The sequence below is a fragment of the Cannabis sativa genome, chromosome 2 (assembly GCF_029168945.1).
Source record: "Cannabis sativa cultivar Pink pepper isolate KNU-18-1 chromosome 2, ASM2916894v1, whole genome shotgun sequence".
Classification (NCBI taxonomy): domain Eukaryota; kingdom Viridiplantae; phylum Streptophyta; class Magnoliopsida; order Rosales; family Cannabaceae; genus Cannabis; species Cannabis sativa.
In genome coordinates, this window is record NC_083602.1 from 88160637 (window position 1) to 88182365 (window position 21729).

Sequence of the window (21729 nt, forward strand, 5' to 3'; positions counted from 1 at the left end):
GGCTGTTTTATTTCCTTTGTCTAATTTCATTATATTGGAAATATGAGTTATATAATGTATGGTTTGTTTCATATATATAATAAGGGTAAATATTATTTTGGACCCTGTGTTTTGTAAAAATTACCAATCAGATTCTTTGTTTTGTTAAATGATAAAATAGATCCTGCATTTTCTAAAAGAGAAATGCTAAAGGACACTAGTGGTGCTTAGCACCTTCCTATGTGTCAATATTACTATTGGTTCAATTAAGTATCGGGTCCCATATAATTTAATATAATAAATTTTAGAGAGTATCGCTAACTAATCGCAACGCGACATGTCGAGAAGGTGCTAGGCACTACTGGTGTCTAATAGCAATGCTCTTTTTAAAATTGTACAAATAGGATCCAGAACTAATTTTTATTAAAATTAAAACTTAATAATAATCTGATATAGAGATGTTATGACAAAACTGGTTATATTTTCTGTATCTGTTCGTGTTAGAAATTGTTTTAAAGTTAGTTTTATTATTATTTTTTTTTTGAAAATTGAACTTAGAGTCTTATTTTTACCATTTTGGAAAATATAAAGTCTATTTTGTCATTTAACAAAATTAAAAATTCAATTAGCAACTTTTACAAAATACAGGATCCAAAATAATATTTACCCGTATAACAATTTTAGTAGGCCGGAACATAAAAACCGCTAAACCGTGGGAACCGCCTAACCCATTAGAATCCGCCCGCATGGAAACCGCCCATTAAAAAACCGCAAAAATTGGGTTGGGTTGAGTTTTAACCCGTTGATTGGCGGGCGGGTATGGGTTCGCCTAAAAAGAGCGGGTCCAACCCGTACCCGTTATTTATTATTATATATATATTTTTTAAAAAAATTTATTCCTAAGGCTGCCTAAAACAAAAACAAAAAAAAAAAACCTAAAACTAATTGTCGCACTATGTGTGAAAGTAAATAACTGCCTTATAGTTATTTAGATGGTGGCTTTAACTTGTGACTGTAAACCAAACCAAAGCTTCAATTTTGGTGATAATATAGTATACCACAGGTTGTATTGGTATGGGGGAAGGGAGGGAGATATTTTTTTGCTGAGTAAAATTTACATATGTTGTTTAAGCAAAAAGTGGAGTCTATACTTGTGGCAATATACTTTGCAAGTTTTGATTTTTAAGCAACCCAAATCGCCCAAAAAACCGCATAAAACCGCCCTCTAAAAAACCGCCCAACCCAAACTTTTATTGGGCAGGTATGGGTTGTGATTTTAAAAAACTGCCAAATAAAAAAACCGCCAAACCGCCCAAAAACCGCCCAACCCAACCCATGTGCAGGCCTAAATTTTAGTCACCATAAGAAATCTTGTGTACATTTTTTTTTTTGATAAATGATATCAAGGTAGGTCATTTAAACTGTATTTATAATTGTTGATAAAGCTAATTTAGTCATCATAAGAAATCTTGTGTAGACTAATGGGGAGTTTCTATATACATATTAGTAGGTTTGAAATTTAATATTTGTTATTGTATTATGGGCACACATGACAGACACATCTTGATTGTTTATAAAAGATGTATTTTATCATGGAAGGTAAAGGTAAGGTCCATCACAATAAATGATTTAACATGTTTTTTTTTTAAAAAAATTTTTTTTGAGAGGGATTTAAGATGTACTTGATTGTTTATAAATGTCTCATCTCACCTCATTGTAATAACTAATAAGGTCCACCACAATAAAAAAATGATCAAGATTAGTTAGCTGTAACTGTTATATTTTACATTTCTTTCTTTTTTTTTCAAAAAAAAAAAAATCATAAAATAAAGTCACGTCGTAATATAATTTTTTTAATTAATATATTTGAAAAAATTGACAAAAAAAAAATTATGAAAATTGATTATGTGATTTTTTTTATTTTATTATTTTCAAAATTAATATTTTTATTCTTATATTGAAAAGTCTTTCAAAATCAAATTATTGCATATTTAATTAATAAATATGCAATTTTCTTAATTAGAATTTCTTTGTTAAGAAATGAAGTATAGGTTGTGGGTTTAATGTGTATCTTGTATTTTTTTTTAATAAATCATGCAACATCAATCAATAAAAATAGTAGTTTGCAATTCAATCATACATCTCTCTCATGTTAGAGACACAACTAGGATTAGGGTTAGAATAACGAACCAAATAATCAGTCGCCTAATTTCTAGGTTATTTGATAAAAAAAATTATAAATAAAATCAGATTCAAAAGAATGACAACATCACAGTTAATCTTAACAACACATACATTCAGTTTTATTTACCACTTAGAAGACAAAATAATAGAAACTATTGTAGCAAATTCATTCAATCTCGTAGCTTGAGCACTCAACTATTGTGCAAGGTAAGTAACTGCACTATTAACAACTCATTCGGTCCCAAATAACTTGTTATTCCCAACCACTAACAACAATTTAATGGCGAGTCATTGAAGAACAAAAAAAACCAACAACGAAACAAAATAAAATAAAATCATGTCACACAGACAAGACTAAAACACTCAAAATCATGTCACAAAGACAAAACTAATCGCGGTAGTAAAATTGAATCGCAAAAGCAAAACACAACCCCGACTAAGCCACACTTATACCCAAAGAAGGCCAATGAGCCTAGCAGAAGAAAAAAGACAACCTCATATAACTATAATTTTAAGAATGAAAAACTTTAGTTTTTATGTTTCACAATTAGTGATATACAAGCATATAATGTATATATATTTATATATAATCAATCTATAAATCTATATATATATATCTATCTTGTTTCTTTATTTATACAAGAAAACTTGATACAGTATATTTATTTGAATAGATTGACAGTTTGTTTTAACAGTTTTTGACTTTATTTTTTTGGAAGATTTTCTATTTAACAGTTGATTAGTTCTTGATTCTTCTTCCACATCTAAAGGGTTTCTAAAGGGTATAAAGACACCATTAGGTCATTGGTTTTACTTAGCTCTTTAGGTGGGAAGAACTTGAGTCTAACAAGTTTTTAGTATTTTATAATTGTGTTATTTCTTTGACATATAATATTACTGTGTTATTTCTATATTGTTTCTTTGTAGAAATGGTGCATGTTGAACACACTTGGATATCGTTCATTAAGCTTCGGGAGAAGACTTATTTGTGAGACACTTTTCGAGAAGAATAGTGCAAGTGAGACACTCTTCGAGAGGAAGAATGCAAGGTCTACGATTTGAAGGTAGTTCAAGATCTTGACACTTAAGAAATTTGATTAGGAGTTTAGATTACAACAGTTGCGACAAATTCAAAGATGCAGTCTTTATTTGTATAAGTCAATTCGATTTTATAATCACTTTGAGATTCTTCTAATAAATTTTATTATTTGGGCATGACCCCGTGGATTAGTAGCAATTTAAAAAAACTACTGATACCACATATAAATTAGTGTGTTCTTTACTAAATCTTTGTTTTCACTTTTGGTTAGTTATCTGTTTAAACATATCTCTGTTCTGTTCAAACAATCTCTGTGTCTATTTAAACATCTCTAAAACTGTACATGAAGGAATTATTTAATTTGATAATCCTAAAAATAGAATTTCAAGTAACATTTTTTTTAAAAAAATTTTTTGGTCATATAAATCAAAGTAAAATTTTATTTATTTTGAAAAATAAAAATATGTTCTATAACCATTTTTATTTTTAAAAAATAAAAGACTATTTTGTAAATTTTATTTTTCTTTTTATTTAAATCTGGTTCGGAATTTGAGTTTGGGTCCAGATTCCAAAGTTTAAGTTGAGGTCGAAGTTCATAACATTGATTAAGAAAACAAATTATTCAAAAAAAAAAAATTGAAAAGACTTTTCTTTTTGTTTTTAAAGTTTTGATTTTTTATTAAAAAATTAAAAAGTATGAATAATTTTATTAAATATGTTTTAGAAAATATTTTTATTTTTTTGATTGAAAAATAAATAAAATGTTATAAATAAATAGATAAATGAGAAAAACAAACAAGCAAAATCTCAATCAATTTGTTATTTGTACATGGTATATGAAATGTTACAAATAGTAGACAATGAAGCTATAAATATTGTAGGGTTGGATAATGGATATTGGATAGTGCCCTAAGGAGATGGTCTTTGACCAAAATCCAACTTGAATTTGTAACCACCCACCCATTACCAAGTGAAAACTCAAAAATGAAGAGAAAATTTAAAAGGTAATTCCATATATTTATTTTCTTGAAATGGATGTACTGATACACTATTTGTTTTGTATTCAGAAGAATTTTTTAGTTAATTTTTTTTTTCATATTCATATATATTGTTGTTATTTAAGATATTTTACAAAATTTTGATAAATTCAGAATAATTTATAATGTAGAAAGCATTCATTACAAAAAAAGCTACTTTAAGTGACAATTTTTTAGTCATAATATAAATTTTTTGTGACTAAATGTGACTTTTGGTCACAATAAACAACTACTTGTGACTAATAGTATTTAGACACAAGTTGTCACTAATTTACTTTTAGTCACAACAAGTATTGTGACTAAGACTACATTTAGTCACAACAAATAATTTTTGTGACTAATACATTTAGTCACGGACCTTTTGATCACAACATAGGAATGATAAATAATAATTGGTCACAACATTTTTACTTTTAGTCATAAGTTTTATTGTGACTAAAAATAAGATTTTTTGTAGTGATTGTTCAAACAATCTATTTCACACACGTATAAAATAAAATAGTGACGCGTACAACACACTGTTTGAATTTTGTTTTCAGCATGTTAAATTTATCTGAATTTTTTAAAATTTTATTGAATGTTTTAAATAACTATAACGTACATGATCAAAAATTTACGTAAAAAAATAATTTAAAATACCAAAATAAATAGGAGTGCATTGATGCATCTTCATCTTCTTTAATAAGTGCATTATATAATTTTCTTACTTTATATATTGATAAGTTATTATTTTTTTAAAAGCTTTTTATTCCTTTACAATATGCACAATTGCACTTTTTTATGTACTACTTGGTAAATTATAATTTTCTTGTTTTTTTTTTTTTTTTTGTAAAAACATGTGGATAAATTATTATATAATTTTTTTTACATGATAGATACATTATTTTATACTTATATATATGACAATATTTATTATAGTCACGTGTCAAGCCTTTTTGCATATTTTTGAAAAAAATTCTTGAATAATTTAAGTGGTCCAAAAATTGTTTCAATTTTCTAGTTTCACACACTTAAAATAATTTATTCGGACTTTTATTAAAATCCTAAATTATTTTAAAATTTATAAAAAAATATAATTATAATTTGTCAATATATATGCCCATAATTTTAAATAAATATTGAGACATCAACTTCGAATTGAATGTATATAACATATCTATACGAATTGTTTTGCCTATAAACTATTTCTTTACATGAAAAATAAAATCGAGTGATTTCACCAACCAAATTATAAAATCTACATATTTTTGTAATAGAACCTCTATTTCTTTCTCACTCTCTCACTTGTGCTATGTGAAACTATATATATTATATATACAATTAAATAATGAATTAGTTAATGAAATACTTGAGAAGATGCATAAAACTCACTCTCAATGAAAAAGGGTCTCAAATCTTCTTGACACATAAATTGTAGAGGAAAACACACAAGATGACCCTTTATACATTCCAATCTTTCAATTGAATCTATTAACTTCACTTTTCCATCCTCATCATAAATTTCTACCTTTTCAAGAGCTATTCCCATATCAATTGTAGTGTGACCAAGTTTTTCTTTCCAATGACCAATGCATTGTCTAAAAGCAGCTCTGCAATTATGTGGAAATTAATTAGATGATAATTAATGGTGAAGTTCAAATAGAAATTCCAAATATATGTATATATGTACTACCTTGAATGTATAAGATCATTGGGAAAGCAAGAAAACACTTCTTGGTAAATGGTTGAATTCTTCTGTTTAACATAAATAATGTTCAAATTAGTTGGTAAAAAAAAAAAACTATAGAAATTATAAACAAGCAGATTGTATGCTTAAATCCATTTTAGAAATTATAAAGAAGAGCACTCAATACTTATAACCAACTATCCTCTATTATTTATCACTATTAAAAAAGAGCACTCAATACTATTAATCTCTGTTTTTTGTTCTTTGTCCATAAAAATTTTTGGTTAATCCAAAAAAAAAAAAAAATCCTCTATTATTTAAAATATACATGTATTTTTATTCATTTTATACAGTAAAATAACCAGAGAAAACATGGAAATATTGTTAAAAATATATTAAAAGAATAAATAGTAATAATATTTAAATGTAGAGAAGTTACTCTAACATTTTATTATGTAAATAAGTGATACAAAATTAAAATATAAATTACTTAAAAAAATGTGCTTTAATAAGGTGCCAAAAGATGATTTAAATTTGACATATAGCAAATGTTATGCCAAATCTATAATGCATCACTATAAATTGCAGAACTTTATTATTGAATTTTATGTCACTTTTATTATTTTATTAATATTTAGCTATAATATTAATGATAAACTATTTATATTTTATTATTTTACATAATGAAAATAATAATAATATTAATGGTTTTTTTTTTTTTATACTTTTAAAAAATATTAAAAATTAAGTTTTGTAATTGCATTGAAACACAATATTAAAAAGTAATCAAAATATATTATAAAATATTTTTATATACTATATTTTTATATACTGAAAATATAACACAATTTTTATATCAGTCGAAAATAAAAATATATGGTTAAGCTAATTCATTAGAGTGAAGTTTTAGACTACTTTCCCACAAATTACATAAGTGAAAGTGCTACATTATAAATTCTAATTTCTCTATAACATTTAATTAAACAATTAGATTGGGTTGAATTTCATAATTCACATTAGTGTTGAGTAAATTAAAAGAACAAATAATGATAAAATAAAATTCTAAATAATTTCAATAAATCACATCAAATAAATCTGAGTCTCACCTCTGCAGTTGCTAACCATAGATCTTTATAAGTGGAATCTGATACAGGATCACTGATTTTTATTACCTGAACAAATTAAAAGGCTATAACATCAAATTCAGTTCACCATACATAATTATATTTTTCAAATTAAATATCTCAAAATTATTTATTTCCAAGTGGGAATTAAACCAACAGACTAATACCTCTCCTGCATGAAGATCCAGGTGCTCAGACCACAAGAAGCATCGAAGACTAAAAGAAAATTTTCCAGCTTTCCATGGCTGTCCATTCATGGTTGAATCAACAAACTCGTTATCTTCAATTAGTACCCCAATCTGCACAAACCAACCCAAGTGAATTGAGTCATTTTAGGCTATCTTTATGTAATGTTCAAGGCTTAATTACTTAGGAATAATCAGTTTGGCCACTGATAATATACTACTAAACAATCTTAATGGGACCTAATCTGATGAAATATATATGTTTAATTATTAAAAATGTTGTGATTGCAGGATTGGTCATGAGAATAAGAATTGGAATAAGAATGGAATAAATTTTAAAATGCATAAAAAAAATTGATAAAAAAATTGTTAAATTTTTTCTCATCATGTATTGGAATGGTCTTTCCTTTCATTTCAAAATAGAGTTGTCATTCCACCAAAATAGTGGAAAAGCCATTCCATTAAAATAACATTCCAACACTTTAATATGTAACTAAACAAAGGAATGGAATGGAGATTGTTTCCTTTCATTTCCATTCTATTTCATTACCTCAAACCAAACACCACTTAAGATCCTCCGGCGAGTGCACTATGACATTCTGCTCGGCCAATTCTATAATTTTTGATAAGCTCTCTCTTTTTTTAATGTTTAGCAATAAAAGTTCTTTTGATGGATTATGTTTAGAGAGCAATTAAGGTAATTTTTTGAAAAAGCACATAAACTAGCCAACCAAAATGAAACTGCAACATAAAATATTAAAATCTGACCTCAGAATCTCTAGATCCAAGTAAACTTCTATCATTAATATTTGAAGATCCAATCAAAGCAGCACGATCATCTACAATTATCAATTTGCTGTGAACATAAACCTACATTCATAACAAGTTAAGTGCTCACAAAACCAGAAATAACAATAATAAACTCTATACTTTCAGCTTTTAAATATGTTTGAATTGAAAGTGTTTTAAGTGAAAAATAAGCTAAAGTTTCATACATACCTGACTTGTAGCCAAAGGGCCACCTTCAAAAAGTCTACCGTGCGATCTTAAACCATAGAAAGAGATGTAATCATTTGCTTTAGATCCAAGCAAAGAAGTAAGATTATCCATTATTGATGTTTTTTTCCAGCTGATGGTTCTATACTGCCAATGCATTAAAGCTCTAACAGTTGCTGCATCACCATCATCCAATCCCCCCTGTTACAAATTATATCATCACAAAAATCAATTTTAGATGATCTCAATTCTCATATGTTTGTTCATAAGGATGATAATGTATGTGCCTACCTGAAAGCCAGGTAAGAGTGGTATCACTACAATAACTCGAAAGCACTTTTGTTCTTTGCGTGCTCTTAGAATTCGTCTGTAAATTGCTTCTAGGACCCGGTTTTGTATAATATCATCCTCTGAGAGACCTGAAATGAAGAACTGATTCTGCAAACCAAAAACATATTGTTGGGATTAGACTCACCTAACTTGTCAAGTCAGTATGTCCATTTATTTGTTCATCAGATAAATATGAAGAAAGCTGTTGCTAGTTATAGCAGTTGGCTTTAATACTAACTTAAAGAGGACCCACCAAGAACTATATATAGGTGTTCCTCTATTCACATTAAGAGTTCTGAGTTCTAATCTCCAAAAGCTCATACTTTAGATTCAGTTTAGAGAGAGAGTCCAAGATCATGGTGAGTGTGTGTGGAGGGATGTAATGGGAGTATCACTCTTGAGGTGATTTCCTTCAATGTGAGGTATTTCTTTGTAATACTTTATTGTGTTGAGTTGTAATCTTGGATTCATTCTATTGTGTACTACTAACTATTCCTATTCAATACAGATTCATCATTCATTTATTATCAAGCTAAGTTTTATTTGTCTATATTTCAATTAAGTTCAAGTTTTGATTTTATGATGGATTTTAGTTTTAAATTGTGTTTTTTTGGACATTGTTACTGCTGTAATACAACATAGAAAGAAAGAAAGAGAGATCAGAAAGTGGTTTTATAGTTAATTACCTCAATGTAAACAAAGTGCTCTGCTCTCTCAATAAGAGAACAATAAGCCTTATGAATGCTTTCTTCTGTTTGACTTGTTCCAGCTGACCACTGGCTTACACTTCTAATAACCTATAACAATTTTGTAACGTGCTTAAGCACTACAAGAGGTGGCGTCTTATGAATGGTTTTATAGAAATATTCCTTACTTGACAACGACATGTCGTTCGGGGACCAACTTGTCCAGAGTCATCATTAGCAGAAGAAGGCCTTTGATTGGTTTCCTGATCTGGATTTTGCCACCACTCCTTTGAATTATCTAAAGACATTTCACTATGGAGATTGTTGTCATTATGAGAATCCAGTAAACCATCACTTTCTTGAGGCAAAAGCAATGGGATATCTTGCAATGCTGAGAGTGAGGAAAATGAGTTATGTTGGGCGAAATCGTTTCTCTTATCTTCTGCTGTCTTGTTCTCAATATCAATTTCTCTGCTTTTTCCCATGTAATGAGGGATCACCATGTGGTGGTGAGGCATAAGTAGTGGAATGGTTTGTTCATTTGGGGCCTTGTTTCTCTAATAAGAGTAAGAGTTAGGAACATGAAACAAACAAAAGAGATTGCAAACATCATCACCAACCTTGGCATGGTTCCAACGCTGAACAAAATGCCTAGCTATGTCACGACATGGAGGTCCCCATACCGCGCAATGGACATCGTGCCATGGCATACGAGGGTATTTTCCGCGATCCAATTCATCTTTCATCGTGTCTTCCCAAGAATTTGGTTCAGATTCTCTATCACATAGCAATATAAAAATGGTTTGAGTACAACAATAACACTTTCATAACAGACACATTAGTTAGAATTCACTCCCAAAAGACTAATCTAAGTTAGGAGAGGGTGCCCAAGTACTTATAAACCATTGATCAATCTCATACTTAGTCGATGTGGGATCCTAACATAAATACCTGGGGTTGTAGTAGTCCTTGCCTGGCCATATAATAGAGGGAGAATCACCCACTTTGTGTTCTGTTGTGTCATAACGACCAAAGCATAAGTCTAATCCTCCAATGAAGCAAATTTGATAATCAACAATGACAAGTTTTTCATGGTGAGACCTGTAAAGAGTAGTAGTAGAAAAACAAGGAACATCAAAACGATTTGCTTTGTTATTTTTGTATAGAAAAGCAATGATTGTCTTTACTAAATGCTTACCACAAATATACACCAGTAGATAAATGGTCTGGATAACGTAAAACTTTCACATTCTCATGAATGTTGAGAAGCTTTCTTTGACTGTATGAACTATTTATTTTCAAAGCAATAGAAACCTCTTTGTATAGAAGAATGTATATCTGAACACCTTGCTTGGCTTTCAATTCTAGCAATGCATCTAGACGAGACGAGAAGTTCGAATCAAAAGGGCGTCTCAGATACAATTCTGGGCAAACCCACCAGCCAGTAATGAAAATCTACATGAAAAAGCAATATTCAATCATTTCATAACACTTTATTATTACTTACTTGGATAAATAGCGGCATAAGTATCTAAAGTTTTATGTTTGTAAGCGGCATAAGTACCCAATGTTTGTAAAACTATAATTTTTTTCCAATTACTCTGTTTTGAATTTCTTAAAAGAACATTTGGAAGTAATTGATACTACATATTTCTATGTAGATCCAATGATCAAGAATTTAGACCTTATACGTGCCCTGTTTAAGAAAATAACAGAGTCTATACTCACAAAATTAGAGAAAAATTTATGCCACTAAAAATAAATATTAGATTTATGCTGCCTATAAACATAAAACTTTGGGTACTTATGCCACTATTTACCATATTTATTATTAATGTGTTATAAAAAGAGAGAGCAAGCTACCTCTGATTTTGCATCTTCTATTGCTGAAGCAATAGCTTCAAAGGCTGCCTTTCCATCTACAAACCACTGGGCTTGACTCCCATCTTCAATCAAACCCCTCTGCGGAGCATAGGACTCGAATCGGTGAGCATGACACCAACCTTCTGGAGGCTTTAAACCAGCATCATTGATTGCAGACACCCATTGTCTAACTTTAGCATTGCTTGTGGTTCTTATCCTTATGCTTTGATTTCCATTGCTAACCTTTGGAAAGTTTTTTCAAAATTGGAATGAATAATAAGATTTTATGACATTGTCATTTAGAGCAGAGAAATAAAGAAAAAAGATTTACCTTGAATGTGTAACGTAGAGGATTTCTTTCCTTTATTTGATCTGCTAAATTGATTGGTGATCCTCCATTTACTTTTGAATGTGGAAGTACATTGAAAATTATTATGTCTAAGAGTTTAATGTCAAAAGGATCATCCAATAAGGCTATGAAACCAGGTTTTAAAACAGCCCAAACCTGTAATATTACAATATGCTCAAGTAAAACAACATAGACAACTGATATAGAAGCTTAATTACTGATTTAGTTGATTGGGGTTGAATTTGGCAAAAAAAAAAAAAATTGGGAAAATATAGGAAAATAAAAAAAAATTATTATATTTGGTACGAAAAGAAAAATTGTGTCGAAAAACACTCAATTATACAAATTTTTCCATTAAATTTGAAAAATTGATTTATCTTTTTGTTCTCTAAACTTTTCTTTTCCTAAATTTTCCATACCAAACACCCCATTAAGAGTGAAGTAAGAAAAGAGTTGGTGTTTAGTAAAACAACCAAATCCAATGTAGCCTTAATTAGTTGACAAGAGTTATTTCAGAGATACTTAAAAATTAAATCTTTACATTAAAAAGAAAAACGGTTAGTGCCAAACCTTGTGCCAATTGTGTTGACAGCAAAAGACCCAAGAGAAAAGACAGCAATTTGTATCAGAATTCCTTCTTGGAATATTTGATAGATGCTTTACCATTACATAGCCTTCTTTCAACTTTGGACCATACTCATGTAGAAATGACAACCTAGAGACCTCCAAGAATTTGCACACCTAAAAACCCAAACTCCCTTGTTATGTTTTTTTACTTTGAATACTTAAAAAAGACACATCATTATTTGGTAACATAAACATAAAAACTCATTGCCTCACCTCTTGAGAATTTACAATATCCAAGTTTCCCAAAAAATGGTTCAAATAGCCCTGCATTGCCTCCTTTGCTCTATCCGAAATCGATTGTTGTCCTCCGATTGCCGGACGAATAATTGGCAAAACAGCTCTGGAAGGCACATTTCTGCATAACCAACCAACAAAAAACATGACATTTTATATAAATTAAGAAGAAAAAGAGAAGAAACACAAGTTATATGAGTTTGTTTGAACCTGTTTTTAACAGTGTCTTCGTTATTATGTAAAGGAACAGCCCCATCATCAGGTTCATCATCATCTTGTACTACTGCTGTTGTTTGATCAACTATTCCAATTGTATGAAGCCATTCTTTAACCTTTTTATAATGAAAATATTCATCATAATTAATCATGTTTCAAATTAAAGTCAAAACATAATTATTATTATTGATTATTATAAGGACATAATAATAAGAGGCAAACCTGTTCTTGCTTCTCGTAAATCTCCTCAATAAATGCACGTTTCTTTAAAGCAAAATGTAAATATAGAACTTGGGAAGCTTTCTTTACTAAACGCCACTTGAACTGTGAACAAAGGTATAAAAGCCAAACATAAAAACTTGTCACAAATATAATTATGATAAATTTCCTTATTGTAACATGAAAATATTAATTTGCAAAATAACCACATTGAAAATGCTAAAAGGCACAACACTATTTACAAGTGTCAAATTGATATGGTGTAATTAAGTATATGATGTAATTTAATAATAATTATAAAAAAATCATTAACTATACTAATACTTTATATTGTAAAAACGATTAGCCATTTTATGTTCTCATTGTGTAATTTTTGATGATTATTTTGCTAATAAAAATTTACAACAAAACATCATTTTGAGGTGACACAATATAATTTCAGAATGGTTCCGGCGACCAACTTGTTATTTTACTAAATAATTTCTTTTTATTACAATATTAATACAAAATATATATATATATATAAACATATTGTTATTGATAAAATAAAAGTCAAATTATAAGCTTGCCTGTTTGTACTGAAACTCAATGGTATAAGAGAGAAGCATGGGACTGATATCGCCGGTGTCGGGACGTGACACCTCTAAAATTGTTGCCATAGGAAGATCATCGAAAATCCTCGCCGCCGGTTCTCCCCATTGCCGGAAAGAGTGAGACGCCGCCGCCGGCATCCCACCTAGAAGCTTCTCCGACGACATGATCTTCTATATTTAATACTTCAAGCTTTAATTTTATTCAAAACCCAATTGTCTTAACATATTAGTGTGATATTGAATATAAGAAAATCAGTAAAGAAAATTTCATGGTACGTCGTGGTTTATATATACATATATAAATTTAAATATAAATATGAAATATCTTTTTCATGTTTCCCTTTATTTTTCGGGAATAAAGAAGGAGATTGTGACTCTGCTAACCTACGGTAAGGTTAGTGTTCTTAATGCTGATAAATAGGATGCTTCCACGTGGCATAATAATGAGTTTTTTGGCTTCATCTGACAGGTGGCAGTACCCGAACACGATTGCACGGAGTTCCCGAATGAGTGCGTAACATGCAATTAGTAGCTGTGTTTTGCTAAAACTAATTAATTGATTAATTACACAATTGGATAGTGAAATGTCTAAATTGCCCTCCAATTATTATATTATATCTTTTATTACAGCATAATAACAATACCAAACACTTTAATCTTTTGGAATTTAGATAGAGAAAGAGATGAATATTTAAATATCCTAAATGAATGTCATAATTCAAAAGTTTTATTTTGTTCGTGAAAAGGATAAGAAGGATTGGGGGGTATTATGGTCAATATAAAATGAGAAAACAAGTTGGATTGACTCAAAAATTAGAGGTGCAGTCGGATCACATAAAAGAATAAGAATATTCATATAATTTTGTGCTTTACAACTCCGAATATGCTTAAAAGCCACATGTTTTGTTCCAACACTCAATAATGCCTAAACTCATCATATGCTAACTCTAAACTTAAATCATTTTCTAATTACAACTTTTTATTTCTTTATTTCAATTGATTATTCTCTTATTATCTTGTCTTGTACGGTTAGTATAGGTACATTATACTCTAATTATTTTTAAGAAAATATAAAAGTTAGGTCTTCAACTTGTTAGAATATATTTTATTTTATATAAGGTAATAAATTTATGATTTGATTTATAATATTCTAATTATGGTCACAATGTACTTATCCAATTTAATATTTTAAATTAATTATCAAAATATTTTAACAAAAATTGTTCAAAATAACTCCATCTGAAAAAAAATTAGTGAAAGCTTGGAAGCTCAAGACCAAATACTCGTTCTAATTCATTTTCATTTGATGTTAGCAAATTAAGATTATCAAAATTAATGATTGAAAATATTTCAGTCTTTTTATTATATATATATATATATATATATATATATATATTCGATCTGTATTTTATTTTGCATTTATAAAATTGTTCATAATGCCTTTAATTTTTCATTTTAATCTAACCGAACTTAGAACCTTTTTCTTAGTTTATCACAATAAAAAAAAATTGTATTAAACAAATCACTAAAATATAAAACAACCATATGGAGAAGGTAAAAGGTAATATTAAAAAACAAAATTTATTATATAGAAGTTTTAGTTATGTGTTAAAGTTAGGTAAATTCTAAAGTAGTCTTGAGACTATCAATGCATTCCCTTTGTATTTTCGGCATCTGAATACCTAGAGTTTTTTTTTTCAAATGTAAATTGTAACTACAACAAACATTTTATTAATTTTTAAAACATGTCCTGAAAATAAACAGTAACATTTTTTAGATGGAAATAATCTCTTCACATTTGTCTTTCAACATTTTTTTTCTAACCTATAACAGTTAAAAAAAATACTATCATAACTACAATATACATAATTATACAAAAAAAAAACATTAAGATCTAAGTGCCAAAAACACTAAGTTTAAATTGATAACCACCCATAAATTTAAATGGCTATATGCAGAAGGATGCGTGCTTGAGTTGTGTTAGAGAACTTTGACAACCCAAAATTAGGCTTTGATTACGTTTGTTTCCCCTTCATAACCTCATTCTTCACAAATAACCATTCTTTTAAAATAAAATTACTTTCAAATTTAACGTTACTTCTAAGTATATTTAAAGTCACTATCTATATATACAAATTACATTACAAGTCACTTTTTTGAGTTAGGTCTAATGGTACAGTTCTCCAAATTAAAAAGCTTTAAGCTAAACCAACATATTTATTTATTTATTTATTTATTTTTTTAAAAAAAAAAAAGAAAATGAAGAAGGTGCAAAGAAAGTAGTAAAATACCTTGTGAATAGCTTACCTATTCAAATAGTTCAAGCAATTTCTACAATTCTGTTATTAATAACTTGTTCTTTGTTTTGATTACGTAACTTAATGCTTAAAAAAACTTCATTAAATAAGCTTTAGAATGCTATGAGTTTATGTGACATTTTGGTTGGCAGGAATGAAAATATAGAAATAGGAATAGAATAAAATTTAAAATGCATAAAAAAAAATTAATAAAAAAATTATTAAATTTTATCTCATCATGCATTGGAATGTTTTTTCCTTCTATTTCAAAATAGAATAGTCATTCCACCAAAATAGTGGAAATGTCATTTCATTGGGATGTCATTCCAATACTTTTATATGCAACCAAACAAAGGAATAGAATAAAAATAGTTTCCTTTCCATTCCATTGTATTTCATTACGTCCAAACACCACCTTAAATTTGGTACAACTACAAGTACAGACATTAAACAACTAGTTTAGAACAATTGGCATATTAATAAATGCAAGTAGGTATTCAAACCAAAATCAATAGCTCCAACCACAGAATCAGACAACAGTAGGTTTGGATATTCCTTCCACTCCACTAATCAATACTGAAATTTTTAGTATCGAACAATGAAGCATCATCCTACAAGGAATACAAGGAAAGCATTTCCAATTTAGTACACATCCAAATCAAAAGTCAACGTGGTAAACAAACTTCAGTTTTAAAATAGTATAGGTTCGACTTTCGCAACTTACCAAGCTCGAGATTGAGTTAAGACTGTGAACATGTCCTCATAAGATGAGCAATACAAAGTGCCCGAAACATCAGATCATTCAAGCGGATGCCCAATTTCGACAAAGAGAGTGAACTTTGGCCAGAGAAGCCATGTAATCATCAGACCTGAATATACAAGGACGTTTAAATGACTAGTCAAGTGCATAATACAGAGATTTGTTTGAAAGTTATTACCTTTGTCCGTACGGAGACTGACATGCAGCTAGTATATGACGTTTGGCTTCCTCAGCTTTGTTCTACATGGGTGATCAAATAGCTAATTCTTAACATTGGCATGTAAAATCAAGCTCTAGTTTTATGAGAAAATTTCAAAGCAGCCAAAGTATTCACATAATTAAATTATTACATATATGAAGGATACTCTATCTACTGAACTAGGTAACAATATTTCTTGTTTAAGCAATACATTTGTCATCTTCAGAATTGAAAGTCTCCACTTATAAATCATTAACACAATAAATCAAGGATGGACTTGAATCACATATTTGTCTAGTTCTTTCTGTCTTTGATGTTTTGGTTTTTGCATTTATTACAACACCTAAGTAACAATTAGACAAGACAACATTTGTTTTCTTACTTGTCATATCTCCATACCAAAGAATAATCAGGCATCAACATACACATAACCATTTCCTGATAAATGTAAGGTACAAGAAAACCGAAGACAAAATCTGAACCAAAATTCCATGCTAGGAATAAGTGAAGTTAAAAATAAACCTGAGATTCGTAATACAGCCCGGCATACAAAGAAGCATAGAAATATTCATTCTCTCGGCCGTTTGCAAATGTAGCAACAAGCTATATATCAACATGATTTGCAGAGCCAAATGGTTAAGTCAGATATAAAATTCTTGACAATCATGCAAAAAGTGGTACTTATACATAAAATTAATGAGATCATACAGTAGGCAAACATTAAGTAGATGGATTTCCTTATGGAAAACTTACTACTTACCTTTTCTGGATCTCCACCATCTTTAAACATGTTATAGGTGTCACGCATGACGGGTCTTGGATCTCTTCCAACCTACAGTTATTACATTCCAAAGTCAGAATACTTACCTGATTCTTTTGCACATTATGAGCTAGAAGTAGATGTTTCTCTCAACTAATTGTTGAACCCAACATAGCATAAAACAGGCCATAACTATAAAGATGGAGATAATTCATAGTATGTAAGAACCATTTGCCAGAAGATGTTTAATTCCCTTTATTTTAATACATTAGGAACTGATGAAGCATTCACCATTTCAATCTTCCTAAAAAATTTCAAAGAAGATAATCTAACATGACTGACCTCAAGAAATCTTTGTCTCGCCCCATCAACTCCATACAACTGAGCTTCACATAGAAAACACCAAATGGACTCCTCTGTATCATTCGGGTTCTGGGCAACATCTATTCGAAACTGCTCTGCCCCTTCTTCAAACCTAAAAAATAAGACTTACCCATTTGAAATAATCTCTCCATCCACATTTCAATTCTAGTCTTCCCTATTGATAATGAAACATTATAACATTTAGGCTAAACTAATCTTGGTCTAAAAACTTAGGGAAATTTCAATACAAAGTGTAAATAATGCAGAATTAGTACCTATCAAGATAGTAAAGTGATAGCCCTCTTTGCCAAAGATCTGTTTGGAGATTTCAATCAATACAAGCTCACATTAAAATACTCAAAAAACACACATTTTCCAACTATAAGTGAAAAAATAGACATACATGCCTTTTGACGAGGGTCCAATTCAATGGCCTTATCGAATTCTGCTATAGACCCAAGAACATCACCCTTCAAGATAAAAAAAAAACCCAACAGTTTGATTTTGAATAGAATTAGAAAAAAAAAAAAAAGAAGGGATTAAAACATTTTTTTTTTGTACCTGCCTAAAGAGAAGCATTCCTCGTCGAATTGCAAAAACTGCTTCGCGAGGGTTGTTGTTGTTATTGCCGCCAGTTATGGCGTCCCAGATGCCTGAAACCGAAGGAAGAACCACTCTTCTTGATATCGAAAGTGATGGGTTTCCATGGATTTGAATTCTTGGAGTTGAAGGGTTAAGAAAGGGAGAGTGGGTTTGGGTTATGAGTGAAAACAGAGGAGAGGGTTTGAGGGGAGAAGGGTGAAAGGAGGATGTGGAGATGGAAAGTGAGGATTCGAAAATGTGGGTTGCAGCCATGGGCGGAGGAGACCGAAGCCTGAACTTGGTCAATGAGAAAACTAAGGTGAAATGAGTGAGTGAATAGTGAGGCAGTTTGGGGTTTGGAGTTCGGTATGTCGTTAGTTACACAATTGGATAAGGCGCCAAATTGTACAAATCTCTTCCTGGGACAATTTTTTTATTTATTTATTTATTTTTTTTTGCGTTTTTAGAGAGAAAAATTGACCCAGGTCCGATGGTCGGACCATAGGTCCGATGGTCGGACCATGGGTCCGATGGGTCCGATCGGACCCATGGTCCGACCATCGGACCTGGAGCAATTTTTTTTTTCTGCGATTTCAGAGAGAGAGGAAGAGAGAGTGGGTTTTCGGGGTGCGACTTTTGGGCGGTCCGAAAGAGTGGGGCTGGGTCGGGGTGTTGGTGCGGGTGGTCGGAGGTGGCGGTAAGGGTCGGAGGTCGGAGGATGGAGGTGGGAGGTGGTGATGAGGGTGGGCGGTTGGGGTGAGATAGAGAGAGAGATGATGCAGAGAGAGAATTGTGAGGGGGTATTTTTGGAGTTTTGAAAAAAAATGTATAGTTTTTAAAGTATATAAAATCAAATTTCCCTTGTACAAATCTCTTCCTACCAAAAAAAAATTGGAAAAATCTCTAATGTGACTAAGGATAAATACGATTTGAATAATGTATTTTATAAAAGTTATAGATTAAATTTTTTATTTTATTAAATGAAAGGTTAAACTCTTTATTTTTCATCAAGTTACAAAATTGATTTTAATCTCAATTTTCGTCAATTTTTTTAACATAACCAACTTGAAATTAATTTCTAGCACGAACAAATACAAAAAAATTATAACTATTATTGTCATAACACTTTTATGTTCGATTATTATTAAGTTTTAATTTGACAAAAATTAAGCTCCAGGTCTATTTTGTACTATTTCAAAAAATCGAATATTTGAATTGTCATTTAACAAAACAGAGGTTCCACTTAATAATTTTTGCAAAATACAATTGTAATACCCTAAACTTAGTAACCCTAATTAACTTTATTAAGAATAAATGTAGGATTGTATTATGATATAATCAATTATATTTTATTATTTGAAAATATTTAAATTTTTGGGTTTCTGCCGAGGTGAAAATGAGGACTAGAGAACCTATCCGAAGTGCCCAAGGTGCAAGAGACGCCATCACAGTGAATGTCAAGCTCGAGCGTGCTTTTAGTGTGGGATAGTAGGCCATTTGAAGAGAAATTATCCACAGTTGCAAAGATCAGAACAAAGAAAGATGATACTCTAGTTCTTGCTCAGGTATTTGTTTGACCCAGGAAGAGGCTGATGTTGGTCCTTCTACCGTGACAGGTCAGATTTCTATTGATGGTATTATGTTGACTGCTTTAATTGATTCTGGTGCTACGCATCCTATGTGTCAAGTAGAGTGATTGGAAAACTGAATAAGCCTAGTGACGTTTTACCAAGTGGTTTTGGTACTTTACTGCCTACTGGAGAATGGTTATATCCAGCAGGTGGGTTAGGTCCCTTCCAGTACATGTAGAAGGTAAAGAACTGTCAGTAGATTTAATTGAATTGAATCTAGAATATTTTTATGTAATATTGGGAATAAACTGGCTAGCAAAGTATAATGCCACCATCGATTGTAAGAGAAAGATGGTAACTTTCGAACTTGAGGGTGAGCACCCATTTGTGTTTGTGGGAAGTGTTCAAGGATCCTGAATTCTAATGATCTCGGTGCTCAAGGCACACGATTTGTTATGAGATGTATGTATTGATTATTTAGCCAGTGTAGTGGATACTACGAGAGAAGTACCAATAGGACCTAAACATATTCTGGTGGTACGAGAGTTTCTATATGTCTTTCCAGAGGAGTTATCGGGTTTACCACCAAAGCGAGAGATTAACTTTGAGATCGAATTGATATCAGGGGCAGAGCCTGTACGAAGGCCCCATATCATATGGCACCTGTATAATTAAAAGAACTAAAGGTTCAGTTACAAGGTATGTTGGATTTGCGATTCACTAGACCGAGTACCTCGCCTTGGGGTGCACCAATTTTGTTTGTAAAGAAGAAAGACGGAACATTAAGGATGTGTACTGATTACCGGGAGTTGAATAAATTAATAGTGAAGAATAAGTATCCTTTTCCAAGGATAGACGATTCGTTTGATCAACTATAGGAAAAGACCGTCTTCTCTAAGATCGATCTTCAATCTGGTTATCACCAGTTGAGGATTTGAGAGGAGGATATTCCCAAGACAACATTTCGCACACAGTATGGGCACTATGAATTCCTAGTGATGTCCTTTGGATTAACTAATGGATGAATGCTCTCCCCTTGTCTTTTCTTATACAGACGGAACTACAGTTGGATCTACATGAATGCATGTATTTTTTATTGCCTTTTTTATGGAAATTAATATTTATGCATTCTCTTTTTTTTTTGTTCTTTTGTTTTGCCAACTCAACCTCGTGGTCAATAACTTTTTGCCTTAACTCAACTAGTTCTGTATAGTTTTCTACATCGTATTCTTTGTATTCCTCTTTGTTTGTATCTTCAGGGTCATTGGTGTCTCCTTCTCCCTCAGCGTCCACCCTAAAAGCTACCTCTTCTTCTTCTAGACCTTTTGGGTCGTTAGGTGGTTGTGGACGTGAAGTGTTCCTTATTAACACTATTATGCCACAAGATATTATACGACTTCTTTTTTGGTAAGCTTTCTACAACTCTAAATGAAAGCACCAAAATGTTGACCGAGATTTTCGGCAACTATTAATTAGAGCTACATGAAGCAATTAATGAGTATTAAAGAAGATAATTTTTACATGGTTGGGGTATTAGTGAACCTTAGTCCACGAGTCACTGATATTAATGAGAGTGTTTATTACAGAAAATTTTTCGATCCCCTCTCCTATACATCATTGGGGTATTTGTAGGCTCATACTAGTGGTAAAAGGCCACTATAATTGTGTTTGTATGAACCATGCTTTGCACAATTTCCCAAATTAATGTCGCCCAATTAGTTACACTGCGGTCGCGGTAGTAAACGGGCTATATGTCGTATCCACAGGGAGGCAAATTACCACTAAAGATTAGTTAAGTAAATAGAAAATGATAGAAATGTGAATAAGGTAAAAATAATAAAATGATGAGTGAAAGGGTGTGATCAGATAA

General features: G+C 30.7%; 2 protein-coding genes across 2 annotated transcripts; both read right to left on the bottom strand.

Moving 5' to 3' along the window:
- Window positions 1-5405: 5405 nt before the first annotated feature.
- On the bottom strand, window positions 5406-14327 carry LOC115718607 (phospholipase D zeta 1). Its single transcript, XM_061110967.1, has 19 exons — window positions 13304-14327; window positions 12738-12839; window positions 12510-12631; window positions 12279-12420; window positions 12009-12179; window positions 11421-11594; window positions 11090-11332; window positions 10425-10681; window positions 10178-10327; window positions 9847-10003; window positions 9415-9783; window positions 9227-9337; window positions 8502-8648; window positions 8214-8411; window positions 7983-8084; window positions 7197-7328; window positions 7012-7077; window positions 5912-5973; window positions 5406-5828 (listed from the first exon to the last, which is right to left on the bottom strand). The coding sequence occupies exons 1-19, from the start codon at window positions 13490-13492 to the stop codon at window positions 5576-5578; spliced, it is 3147 nt and encodes a 1048-aa protein (XP_060966950.1). The 5' UTR covers window positions 13493-14327; the 3' UTR covers window positions 5406-5575.
- A 1571-nt stretch (window positions 14328-15898) lies between these two features.
- On the bottom strand, window positions 15899-18694 carry LOC115718750 (uncharacterized). The gene is made up of 9 exons (XM_030647573.2): window positions 18268-18694; window positions 18110-18176; window positions 17982-18021; window positions 17686-17818; window positions 17344-17415; window positions 17106-17186; window positions 16563-16624; window positions 16349-16493; window positions 15899-16235 (listed from the first exon to the last, which is right to left on the bottom strand). The coding sequence occupies exons 1-8, from the start codon at window positions 18559-18561 to the stop codon at window positions 16427-16429; spliced, it is 816 nt and encodes a 271-aa protein (XP_030503433.1). The 5' UTR covers window positions 18562-18694; the 3' UTR covers window positions 15899-16235; window positions 16349-16426.
- Window positions 18695-21729: the final 3035 nt, after the last annotated feature.